At 35.7% G+C, this 13,567-nt stretch overlaps 1 protein-coding gene across 1 annotated transcript; it reads left to right on the top strand.

Annotated features, from left to right (window-relative positions):
• Nucleotides 1-11,196: 11,196 nt before the first annotated feature.
• Nucleotides 11,197-11,841, top strand: LOC132305037 (uncharacterized). The gene has a single exon (XM_059802723.1). It carries the CDS (start codon nt 11,197-11,199, stop codon nt 11,839-11,841), a length of 645 nt encoding a protein of 214 aa, XP_059658706.1.
• The last annotated feature ends 1,726 nt before the right edge of the window (nt 11,842-13,567 follow it).

Consider the following 13,567-nt stretch of genomic DNA (forward strand, 5'->3'; position numbering starts at 1 on the left):
GTATGACTCACCTTTAGTCTTGCAAGTGTGTGTGTGTGAGAGGTAGTGTAAGAGCACCTAGTGAGTGGAGAATCCCACCACTTTAACTTAGGGTTTCATCTCATTTTACACATTTCATCTCTTTCCCCTCAAGAACCCTGACCTAGCCACCATTGAAGACAAGCTTGGTTCAAGGCTTTGACTTCATTTTTAACCACCTTCCACGCACCTTAGATCATTGAGCTTGGAATATAAAAGCCTTGCCTCATCTTCCTCTTCATAACCCTAGGAGGAAAACTTGAAATTCCTTTACTTTCCTTGGATTCAAGAGGAACAATCCTCTTGTGAGGTAGGGGGTGTTCTAAGTTATGCCTTTAATGTTTTATATGTTTTAATATCTTGATACAAATGGAATACATGTCTCTAATCTAAATCTTTAAATTGATAGTCAATGATACCTTGCATGAAATGAAGCTAAGACATGCTTTTTGGAAGGGCCGTGACTTGATTCATAACATATGTTAATTTGAAGTCATTTAGGGTTGTTTTGAAATCTAGAGGAAGTAGTTAATTAATTTAATTAATTTTCATTATTATGTTCTTATGATTTAAATCAAGTTTTGAAGTGATTTATGTAATAACCATGATAAGTATTACAACATATATTAAATGGAGTATGTTTGGATGAGAAATGAAATCTAGAGAAATTAGTTTTCTTAATTAATTAATTTATATCCTTGTTGTGTTAGTGAAAGAGTATGTATCCTATGTTGATTCTATGTTTAAATTATGATTTTAAACTTATATCATACTTGTGAGACTATATTCTTGTTGTTGAATGATATTGTTATAAAGAGGAACAAATTGTGTAATGATTATTTGCATTCATCATGCCATTGTAATTATGAACTTAGGGCATGTATTGCGTTTCCAAAATTGGTTTGTGCATGGTAGATGGCTTTACATTATGTATATATATGTTATACTAATACATATATGTTGTTGCACAAATTGTTGATTTTGGAAACTTAGGATGTCATTGTTATAGCTAAGGCTAGGGCATGGTTCTAGTACTGGGGATTGTCCCTTTACAAGTCTAGTGCGCACATAGGGAAGTTACCTATGGGCTAGTAACCCTAAAGTAACTACGGTGTCGGTTTGATCTGGCGTGATGTCTAAGTATCCACTTTGGTTTGATTTCGCATTTTAAATTCCAAATTTGATAACTATGTGATATTGCATCTCATTGTGCCATGTGAAAAGGTCCAATGTCATTTTAATAGCATGGACTAAACTTTATTGAATTGCAAACTACGTAATAAGTTAAACTTATGTATACACATTCCCTACGAGTAAACTTGTTTACTCACCCCAAAGTTACTAGGTATTTTTTAGGTAAAGAAGCATTATTGTGGGATGCTCAACACTCTTAGGATTGCTTGACTACTTAGAATATTTTTGTATGTTAGAATATGCACTTGTTAGCATATTATGCTCCATTCTTGTTTATTTTGACAAAACATGTATTTAATGTTCAAACTATGTAATGTGCACTTAAATGCACCTTTTGATACTCCCTAGTTGTGTATGTAAGGAGGCCAAGGGCCAAAGATACTTATATGCTATGTATGTTACTTTATTTTCATAGTTTGTTTATGAAATTTAAGGGATTTTATGCATTGAAGGGTCATATTTTGCATATGACATGCTATGAGGTCGTAGGCTATTGTAGCGTGTCTATTTTTGCATTTTACATATGCGTGCATGGTTACATCACAAAATTCTCAAGTTCCAACTTTTGAACTATTTATGGAGGATTTATGAAAAATTAAAGCAAAATCCATGCATTGAGATTTGATTCAAAGCTTTATTTTGATTTAGCATAACTTAGATGCTTGTATGAGGTTAGGGAGTGTTTTGAAGCTTGTTTGGATCACTTGGGATGCATGTATAACCTTAGAACCAAGCCAAACACCTTTCCATGGGTTACAACAGCTTTTTCTGTTGCTAACAGGTCCATCGGTCGGCTGATAGCAGTCATCGGTCGACCGATATGTGTTAAAAATGAGATCCCGAGAGTTTGCATTTGAAAAAAGGCGCTTCGGTTAGCTGGTGCTATACATCAGCCGGCTGATGATGGAGTTTCAGCTGGCTGGTACTGTTCCATCAGCTTGCTTATCCTCCCTAAAGCTTGGTTTTCTTTTAGCTTCTTGGACATATTTCTTGGGTCAACTTCAGAGGGCCATATCTCCTTCGTTTCTGATCTAAATCAGGTCATTCTTAAGCCTAAACTCAAGAGCTTGAAGTCAGATTTACAATGATACCAACCACACTCAAAAAATCCAACCGTAGTGAGAGTTATACCAGTGTTAGTAAGATAGGGTCGTGCTATCTCTTAAACGGAAGATGCCTCTTCGTTCTATTTTCATATCTTTTCCGTCCAGACTTCGAATCAGGTGATTCTTGAGTCTAAATTCGTTAATTTTTCATTGTATTTCCAACGGTGTGCTTGGCAGCACCCACTTCCATATTAAAAAAAGACCATTTTGCCCCTAGGCTCATTCTTGTCCGTTTTTGAGAAGTCATTTCCGCATTCGTTTTCATTGGGTTTCGTGACCTCATTGAGGATCACATTGGTGTTTTATATATGTGTAGTATTCCTAGAGACCATTGTTACACCTTTTGCTTACGCATTCTGGACTCATCATTGGATTTACGTTAGGTTTATCTTAGGACGCACTGGCCTAAAAACCAGGGCCGACATAATGGGGGTAGTATATTTGACGGGGAAAAAAAAAAAATAAACCCATCTAACATGACAAATATAATTTTTTCACATAAAAAGGCAAAAAAAAAAAAAAAAATGCATAGCAAAATCACTAAATTCTCAAGTAAGAGCATACTATTTTTGATCTAATTTAATACCAATACTGATTTAAAGTAGAACAAATAATTACCTATGTATGTTGAGATACGAATTGAATTTTGGCCCATGCCAAATCAATCATGCTCCATCTCCAAGCACTTCATGAATCCTGACAACCAAAGCAAATAAGATTTTATTTAATTATTTATATCTTAAACTAACAAGGAAACAAGGTATTTTTAAGTAATGTGAATAAAAATTTAAATAAAATAATTCATTGTTCAACTGAAAAGAACAAAGTTACAATACTTGACAAATATAAACAATAAAATATAAAATTTTACTTAACAAATATAAGGACCAAAATATAGATCTTGATAATATTTTCACTGAATGCATTACCATTGTCCACGACGGGATTTCATTTTTTGAAAGCGTTGCATGATAGCCTAATGATCTATGATCCTAAATATGTCTTTTTCAACATATACAACCATGCTATCATTTATAAATTGATCTCCCATCCGATTACACAATTCATTCTTTACAATATTCATAGCAGAAAATGTCCTTTCCACCGTGGCAGTCACAACTAGTAAGATCAACGCCAATGTCATAAGCAAATACACTAATGGATACACCTCATCCTTTTTTGTCTCCACCATTTTTTTTGCAAGAGTTGAAATCCTTTTCAATCCATCAAAACTATTATTAGAGCCTACATTATGACGGTCCACAGTTTTATAAACCTGGTGCGTCTATGATGATCCGAAAGTTGACCCGATCATGGATCCAAAATGTGGAAATGAAAGACAAAACCATGGTCTTTAGAGATCTACGTCATTCCTAAGACGCCAAAGTAACTTCCCACGAAGCTAGGGAACTCAAAAGGAAATAAATGCGGAAACTAGGGTTTCAAAACCCGATAAGAAATGAACTAAGGGAAAAATGGTCATTTCATATAGATATGGATGCTATCGTACACACCATTGGATAGACAATAAAAAATTAACAAGGTTAGACTCAAGAATCATTTGATTCGGAGTCCGGACGAAGAAGATATGGCTAACACAAGGTCAAGTGTCAAGGCTGCCAACAAGCAAGACTCGAAGGCTGCGGGCGGATGCTAAGTCCTGCGGGCGCCCGCCATGACAACACTATGGGCGGACGCCAAAACCTACGGGTGCCCACCATGACAACACTACGGGTGAACGCCAAAACCTACGGGCTCCCGCCAAATGAGGGTTAGGATGCTTTTGATGCCAAATATGAACTTTTCCAGAAAAAATTTGTGAAGAAACCCCCCCTTAAATCATATATTCTAAGTGACCATGTCAACAGAAGTTCTTATTTTTCAAGTAAAGTGCCCAAAATGCCCTTATGTGCATATTTTGCAAAAAAAATTAAAATGCAAGAGCTAATAGTGTGCATTTTATAGAAAATAGGTGTCGTATGCAAAAGTGAACATGCACGCAAACGTAATATGTGTTTTTACACACGCTACAATGGTCCACGGCCTCAATATATGCTAATTACAAAATATGACATGTCAAACCTCCAAAATCCGTAAAGTTACCTTTAAAAGAAAAACATGAAACCAAAGAGTGTAAATGTAATTTAAAAGGTGTTTGACCCTTGGCCACACATCATACATATAAAATGAGTCTCAAAAAGTAAACTTAGATACACATTACATATTCCAAAGTAAAAATGACATATCAAAATTAACTTAGCTATGCGTTACAATTTCAAAAGAAAGCGTAGCATCTTAACACTTGCATTTTTGTCAAAATTACACAAAAGGGTATCCAAAACTACCACACCAACCTAGGGATGTTGTGCATCCCAAAATAAGGTCTCCTTAGCTGAAAAGTATCCCAACAACTAGGGTGAGGAAACAAAGTTACTCATAGGAAATGAACATGCGTATAACCTAAAAGTTTAATGGTTTTGCAAATTTATATAAACCGATCCATGTGGTTCATGCCACCTAACGTCTATGTCCAACGTGTGACTATAGGATCATCCCTAAGCTACCTTAGAACAATTTAACTTAAACCACAATATTAATGTAATTTAACAACATCGAAAAACTAAATATACAACGACAAGTTACAACTTCATAATGTTATCAACTTGAACTAAAATACGAAATCAAACCAGTGAAACAACAAGTTACAACGATATAATGTTATTAATTTAAAATGAAATGCGAAATCAAACAAAGTGGATATACTTGGACATCACGTCAGAATAGAACTGTTACTTTTGGGTTATTAGCCCATAGGTAACCTCCCTAAGTGCACATTATAATGTAGGGAGAACTCTTATCTCCCATACTTAGAGCCTTACTCTAGCTATGTCACAACAACGACGCCCCAAGAATCTAAAATCAACAAATTGTGCAACAACGCATATACATATATACCAAATGCACTTAGCCACTTACCATGCATAATCAATTTTATTGGAAACACATAATATATGCCCTAAATCCTCAAGCTATAATGACATGTAATATGTCAATTTCACAATGTGAATTACTACAAGTTACAACCATGTTATCAATACATAAAGTCTAATTATGTAAGTATACAACAAGTTCCAAATCCATGATTTAAACATTAAAATAACACTAAATATATAGTTAAATCAATGGAAACAATTACATAGAATTTAATAAGGTCTCACAGTATAGAAATTTCATTTCATGTGAATATACAATAAGCTTCTAAATTATGATTTAAACATTAAACAACATCAAATACACAACTAAATCATCCCAACAACTATATAGAATTTCACAAATCATCCCAACAACTATATAGAATTTCACTATATAGAATTTCACTAATCATGCTACAACTATGTACAATTTTTAAAATATAAAGAAGACATGCATACAAGTTATATAAACTCTAAATACACACAAAACACTAAGGTTATAAACATGAAAACACCCCCACCTCACTAGAGAATAGAATATCTAGAATCCAAAGAAAGTAAAGGCAAAATGGAAAACCCTTCAAGGGTTTTGTAGAGGAGGGTGAGGGGAAGCTTTTGTATTCCAAGCTTAAGGTCAAAAGGTGAGTGGAAGAGGGTTGAAAGTAAGCTTATATGCCTAGGGTTTCAAGGTTCTTCAATGTAGGTAAGGTTAAAGCTTGAAGAAGAAAAGTATTTTCTCTAATTTCTCCACTCACAAAAGTCTTTGATAGTCAAACACACACATGCATACACTACCTCTCTCACACACTAATGCAAGACTTAATCTTGGCCCTCCACTTGTCAACTAACTAAACCTCCTCACAAGATCACACCTAAAGCCTACACTTGTCACCATCTTAAGCCTCCTTACAAGGCTTAATCTAAGCCCTACACTTGTCTTCATCACAAGCTACCAAGTGTACCAATCCTAGGCCAACAAGTGGGTAAATCTCCACTCTCCATATGTCATCATCCAAGACTTCCAAGTGTCACCAATAGGATGCCTACAAGTGGACCAATGAGAGTGTGACACTTGTCACATTTTCTAGAAATTACAAAATGGTCCCTCCTCAAAATATCTTCCACAATAAATTACATAATGGTTCCTAAGACAAATATCCTAAGAAAATTTAATTACGAAAAATATCACGTAAAACAAAAATGTTTCCAAAGAAACTACGCATCTAAGCCCCTACGGGAAAAGTAAGCAAGTAGCATGCTTTTCTACAAAAATAAAGATACACATTTCATGGAAATCAAATGTAATGAATGCATATGAAGTCAGAAATTAAATCCAAGCATGAAGACGAACTCAAAAACCTATATCATGTCTCAAAAACCTTAAGGTTACGCGAAAAAGAAAAATGCCGAAAAAGAAAGAAGATGACACGATCTTCATGAGGACGAAACAAAATCAAAAGGAAGAAGTGTCAGGGACTATTCTCGAGCACTCAAGATGATCCGAAGGGATAAAACCTGAACTCAGAAAAAAGACTTTAACAAAAAAAAAAAATCCGTAAAAATGTGAAAAAGAACCGATTATTACACATATCACAAATATAAGTCTAAAGTTGACTATGAAGTTCTTTGAGCTTGACTGTAGAAAATTCTTTTGGATAATATTTAGCAAAACGAATTATCTTTTGCTTGTTAAAAAATAATGAATCATTTGGACATAAACATGCCATATAAAGAAGTAACTCAGTATTAGTCTCACTAAAACGACTATTTAACTCTTGAAGTTGCATATCTATCACAGAATAAAACAACTCAACATGATAGTAATGCAAGTTTGTCATTTCTTTCACATTCCGTCGTTGTCGACCTTGAGCAAAGAAAATGTCATCCATGTTGGGAACATCAATCCCATGTCTCTCACAAAATGAAGAAACTTCTTCGAGTAAAGAATCCCATCCATCATTCCTCATCATTTGTAGTCATTGCTTACATACTTTGACTAAACACATAGCATTCACAATGTCTTGATCTTTTTTTTTTTGTAGTGTTTTTGATAATTCATTTGTCATTTTTAACACCGCCTTTATCAAATGGAGACTGAATACAAAATGAAAGGATTGTATTGTCCTAAGTAGAATAGTTACTTCACCTCTTTGATCAAATCTAAATCCATCTGTTTTGATAATTTCAAGAACATCAATTACATATGAGAACATTGTAATTAAGCTCATTAAGGTACCATAATGTGAACCCCCAACGAGTGTCTCTTGCACATATAAGAGAAATACTCTGATTTAAGCCTTGCCAACTTAAAAGTTCACAATTGGTTAAGTTCTTCAATAACTTTTGCAATTTGTTTCTCTCGAAGCATATCATAACATTTACATGAGGCTTCAACTACATTCACCACATTAGTAATAAATAAGAAAAAAGTGAAAATCTGACTATGATTCTTTGCCACAACAATAAGAGCTAACTGAAGTTGGTGAGTAAAACAATGAACAAAAAAGACAAATTCATTCTCTTTCAAAATAAGCATTTTGAGACTGTTGAACTTGCCTTGCATATTGCTAGCCCCATCATAACCTTGCCCACGCAATCTAGAAATGCTCAATCCATGTGTAGAAAATACATTATCAATCGCTGCCTTAAATGAGATAACAGTTGTATTTGTAACATGTACTATACCAATAAAACGCTCAATGATACTCCCATTCTTCACATAACGTAACACAATAGCCATTTGCTCCTTTATTGATACATCACGAGACTCATCAACTAAAATTAGAGAAAAATGCATCTCCAATATCTTTAATAAGTAATAATAAAATTGATTATCTCTGTTACAATGGAATTAATAATATGTTTTTGAATCTCTGGTGATGTTAATTTCACATTTGCAAGAGTATTTTCCAATATGACAGCTTTAACATCCTTATTATGATGAGCATGAAATCTCAAAAGTGTAAGAAAGTTCCCTTGATTGTTTGAATCATCAACTTCATCGTGGCCACGAAATGCAAGTCCTTATTGTAAAAGATGACGGATACAATCAACTGATGCAGTTAAACGAGTTCGATATTCAATTCTAGCTTGGTTTGAGTACTTAAAAAAAATTATTTGAATGTGTTGCTTTTGGTTCACTAAAGCTTCACAAGATCTATAAGCTTGGTTGTGGGAATTATTGGGACCTCTGACATGAACTTTGAGTTTTTCCCTCTTCTTCTAATTTGAAAACCCATCATTCACAAAGGTGTCACCTCTTGATTGTTCTCTGATATCTGGCTTGAAAAGGAAGTAGCATAGGCAAAATACTGCATCTTTGGCTATGCTATATTCTAGCCAATTAGAATCTTCGCTAAACCAAGCAGCGTTGAAATGACGTAACCCTTTCCTAAAATTCCTATAAGTAAATTTATGAGTCCTAGGGTGATAAGGGCCTTTTAGATAATATGTTCTACGAAGTTCGTCTCGAATATTAGGTTGGTAACCCATGATTCGAGCTCGTAGTCCTAGATCTGCTTGAAGATCCTCCAAGTTAATGTCAAAACGGCTTTGCTTTAAACTATCATCATTTCTCTCTATAAAAGATGTCAACCCTGATTTTCTTTTTATAGAATTGATTAATTTTTTTTTCTGCATAACTGTTTAAAAAAGAAATAGATTATTTAGGAGAAAAAAAGAAGAAATTCATGATTGTAAATTGCAATTACTCACTCTATCTATCATATTAATTATTAAGTATAGATGTTCCAAAATGCAAATTATATTGACATTAAAAATCCTACAAGAGTACATAAATATTGATAACAACATTGATCACTATAAAATATATGCTATATGAATGCAAACAAAATAACTCTGTCAATGATCGTGACTTGCAATTAATACCCACTACATTTGTCAATTAATTTTTAAAAAAATCATATTATAATTTTCCTATATATACATCTCACATCAAGAAAAAGATAAAAAAAAAAAATTAAAAAAATTGTATACAACAAAATTCAAGGCATAGATTTAGTCATAAACTTGAACTTTCTATTGATTTGCTAACTACATCATTAAATTTCCTTTTTTGGGTTCCAAAAAAGAGATTAAAAAAAAAAGTAAATATATAAAAGAATCATTATCCCTTTTTTAAATATTATTAAATATCTCTTTTCTAATCCCAAGACTATTTTATTTTATCTTGAAAAATTTAAAAATTCAAGTATGGCTGTATCTAGTAGAGGAAGATCTTTGGAGCAGACACCCACATGGGTTGTTGCTGCTGTTTGTTTTGTTTTAGTTGCGATTTCAATAGCCACCGAACATATCATCCATCTTATAGGACACGTATGAACCATTTCAAGATCGATCACATATAATATTATCACATTATATAAAATCATCATAAATTTACTTACAAATAGTAAAATTTGTTACATATATTCACAATTCAAGTAAGATCAAAGTTAAAATAAATGTGAATCATGTGATTCATGTGAAATTGTGAACTAAAAAAAATTAGGATTTCCAAATTCTATATAAAAAAACAAGTATGTTTTACTTGAAAATCAATGACAGACTGATAGCAAAACAAGGCTAATTCTCTTTTGATTATGTTAATGGAGTTTAGAAGAATCAAAATGAGTAACAAAAGTGGATGAAAAGTGGAATTGCTATGCCTTTCCCAGTTTCCCCCAAACAAAAAGAACGGCTTATAAAGTTATGTTGATCTCTTATCCTTTAATATTATTTGAGTCGAATGACTGAATCACCTCATGTGAACATTTTTTTTTTGGAGGGGGGGAGGGGTAAATTTATATATATATATATATATATATATATATAAAATTGTGGAGTGAAAAATCCCCATCCAGTAAGAGTTGTCCACGTCAACGCAATAAAAATTATACTTTTGATCTTTTAGTAGATTGAAGAAGCCCAACCTTGGTCAAGCTCAAGTTAAGTCTCCATTAGCCCAAGAACGCTAAATGCTAAATTTTCAACCCTTCAAACAAGCTCAGCCGGCCCAAGATGTATTTGGCCCAAATGTATTAAGGATTAAATAAGTCCTACGAAACAAAGTATCCCATATGATAGGAAAGTTATACATAAGGGAAAGTCTAACATGGAGATAATTGTAAAAGGAAGTAACTTTAAAGGTAAAGAATTGTATATGGAATGTATTGGAGGACAAACAAGGTGAGTCCTACCACAATTCTACCATCTTTTTGTATATAAATAGAGGCCTAGACCTCCAATAAAGATCATCGAGCAATATACGCTTTTCTCTGAGTAATTCTTGTTACTTATTATTTTATCTTAAGTTAGTTGTATTATTTCTTTTAATTTCTTTTATAGAGAGAAATTTTGCACCTACACTTTGGCATTGTCTGTGGGAATCGTATAAAAATATACTCCCATGAGTGATTCAAGTCATTTATGTTACTACGATTAGGAATGTCAATTAGAGGGTCCACAGCAGCAGCTGATCAACAGATAGAATTAATGTAAAAGATGTGAGAAGAATTCTTGCGACAATTCGAGACACTTCGTCAAGCAAAAGAGGCCAACACGGCTCAGATTATGTTGCTTCAGCAAGGAACGAAGCCCTCCAAGCAGCTATGGCCCAGATAGCACTGCAGCTACCACCATGTGATACAACAGCACCTCCCCCCAACGACAACATTCCTCTTGGTAATGAGGTTCGGCCTAACGAGATTCGGCCTGATGAGGTTCAGCAAGAGCAGAGGACGAGAACTGAGGTGGTCGCTTCGGGCAATCATCCTCATCGCACGTAGAACAAACAGGCCGAGTCCAGCTGTAAGCTCACGGTATAGTCTAATGGTATTCCAGATGGCGCAGGCGTCTAGGAGGCCTTTGACGAGAAGAATCTCCTGAGGATTCAGACGCCCGCCGAGATGGCTAGAGAGTATAAGAACTCTCTAGTGAAGACTCCGTTCGCTGATAATGTATACTATGTTGATAGACCTAAAAAATTTAATATGCCTTCCTTTACTCAATTTGATGGCATAGGGGATCCTTCCCGTCATCTCGATCATTACTCACAGAAGATGGCTTTAGATAATCACAACGATGCGTTCATGTGTAAAGTCTTCCCAACTAGTTTAATGGGAGCCGCATTGGAATGGTTCAAGAAAAGGCCACACAAGTCCATTCTGAACTACGAAACTTTGTGCGCCATGTTCCTAGCTCAATATTGCGGAAACAAGAAGCAGAAGAAGACCATCGCTAGTCTCTTTACTATAAGACAGAAGAGAGGAGAATCGTTACAGGATTTCTGGTCCAGGTTTAACATGGAGACCTCGGAGATAGTAGATTGTCATCCTAAGGCTGCTATAGAAACGTTCAAGATCGGCATGATCCAGGGAACTAAGTTCCATATCTCCCTAGTCAAATATTCCCCTCAAGACATGCTGACTTTCAATGCTAGGGCACAAATCTACATTCGACTTGAGGATAATGTAGCCCATCGAGCACAGTATGCCACCCTTGTCATTGTAGAAAATAAGCCTCGGGAAAAAGTTTCAAGTTCAAAAAGTTAAAGAAGCCAGCATGCCTCAGCACCAGTCGCTCAGGTACCTGAGAAGAGGCAAAGGACAGAGGAGAGGTTCACACCTCTTCATACAACCCTGACTTGGTTATTCCAAGAAAACAAGGTAAGATTTACAGCCCCTCAGCCAATGAGGCAACCTTTGGAGCAAAGTGACAAAAGCAAACAGTGTGCCTACCATAGGGATTAAGGGCATACAACCAACGATTGTAGATCCCTTAGACGGTAAGTGGAAAACTTGATAACCTGAGCTGAGTTGGTAGATTATCTCACACTGAGGATGCCAAAAATGGCTTGGGCCGGGTGCAGCCCATATGATGAACAATGGGCCTGACAATTGACCTAGATCCGAACCAGGCCATTAGCAGGATAGGCCCAAAGCTAAAGAAACAGCGGAGGATTCATTAAACGTAATGAGGCCCTTAGCTCGAGAAGCCCAGGAGGAGGCCCAACACCAGGAGTTAGGTGAGAAACTTCTAGAAGGCATGTAATAACTTATAAATAAGCTGAAAATAGAGGGAAAAGGGATCAAAATATTCTTGAAATGCACAGATACTCTGTCAAAATAGAAAGAGGAATTTCATGCATCTTCAATGGCGCCGTCTGTGGGAAACGACAAAGATGATTCGTGAGGAAGAAGTTTGATCTCTAGAAAGTGAATCGGGATCGTGAGTGATTCGTTGTTCATCTTGCCAAATTCTGATTCTGATTGATTTTGAAGAGATTCGCATTCGATCTACGTAGTTCCGGTTTGTTCTATTCAATCGATCTATGTGATTGTGTCTTCTTTGCCAGAGCTAGATCTAACAGGTCCACGGTGGAAGAGATTCGAATCCAGTCTTGTAAGTTTAGAATTTAGCCAATTCAAATCTAGATCTAGTGTGATTGCATTAGCGACACTAAGATCTGTCCATAAAATTATGGTTAATGACTTTGCTCCGATCAGGAATGATGATCATAGGTGAGAGCTCAAATCCTTTGGATAATGGCCAGCAGTCGAAGCTCAATGAATTGATGAGTGCAATCGAAGTACTAAGAAGAGAGAATGCAGAATTACGAGTTGGAATGGAGTGTCGTGAGGTTCCTGTTCTTCCAAGGCCACCTCTAATAGGAGAGGGAGTTGTGCCTTCCAGTGCTACTCATCACGATGATCCGAAGGAAAACAATCGAATGGATCTTCATCATGAGGAGATTGTGCTAAATAATTTACTTCCAAATGTTCGTCAGGTGGAGGAGCGGGAAGGATCTATCCACTTGGATCCACATCGTGAACGGATCATGCGAGAAGAAGCCGTCACTTTTGATCCAACTCAGGGAAGGTTACGATGTGAAGAAGCAATGGAGTTTGGCCATCATGGAGCTCCATCACTGTGGCATTGGGAATTCATAGATGATAAATCGTTTGATCCACCCTACCGGCCTTCAATGGCGACGTATGATTACAGGAGTTCAGAAGGAAGTTCTACAGATCTGAGGATTCCACCACGGTTTTCAAGGGAGAATGAAGCACTCCGTTCCTCCGTAAAAACGGTTGTATCACCGTTCACTAACGAAATCCTGAACGCTCCAAATTCAAGGAAGTTGTCCATACCGATGTTCATTTTGTTCGATGGAACGACCGATCTGATCGATCAAATTTACCACATTCACTTGAAAATGGCCTTGAATACGAACAATGACCCTTTGATGTGCAAATGCTTCCTTACAAGCTTGTCAGG

The sequence above is a fragment of the Cornus florida genome, unplaced genomic scaffold (assembly GCF_030987335.1).
Source record: "Cornus florida cultivar Cherokee Brave unplaced genomic scaffold, ASM3098733v1 CherokeeBrave_3.0.0_Hap2_Chr04, whole genome shotgun sequence".
In the NCBI taxonomy this organism is placed as follows: domain Eukaryota; kingdom Viridiplantae; phylum Streptophyta; class Magnoliopsida; order Cornales; family Cornaceae; genus Cornus; species Cornus florida.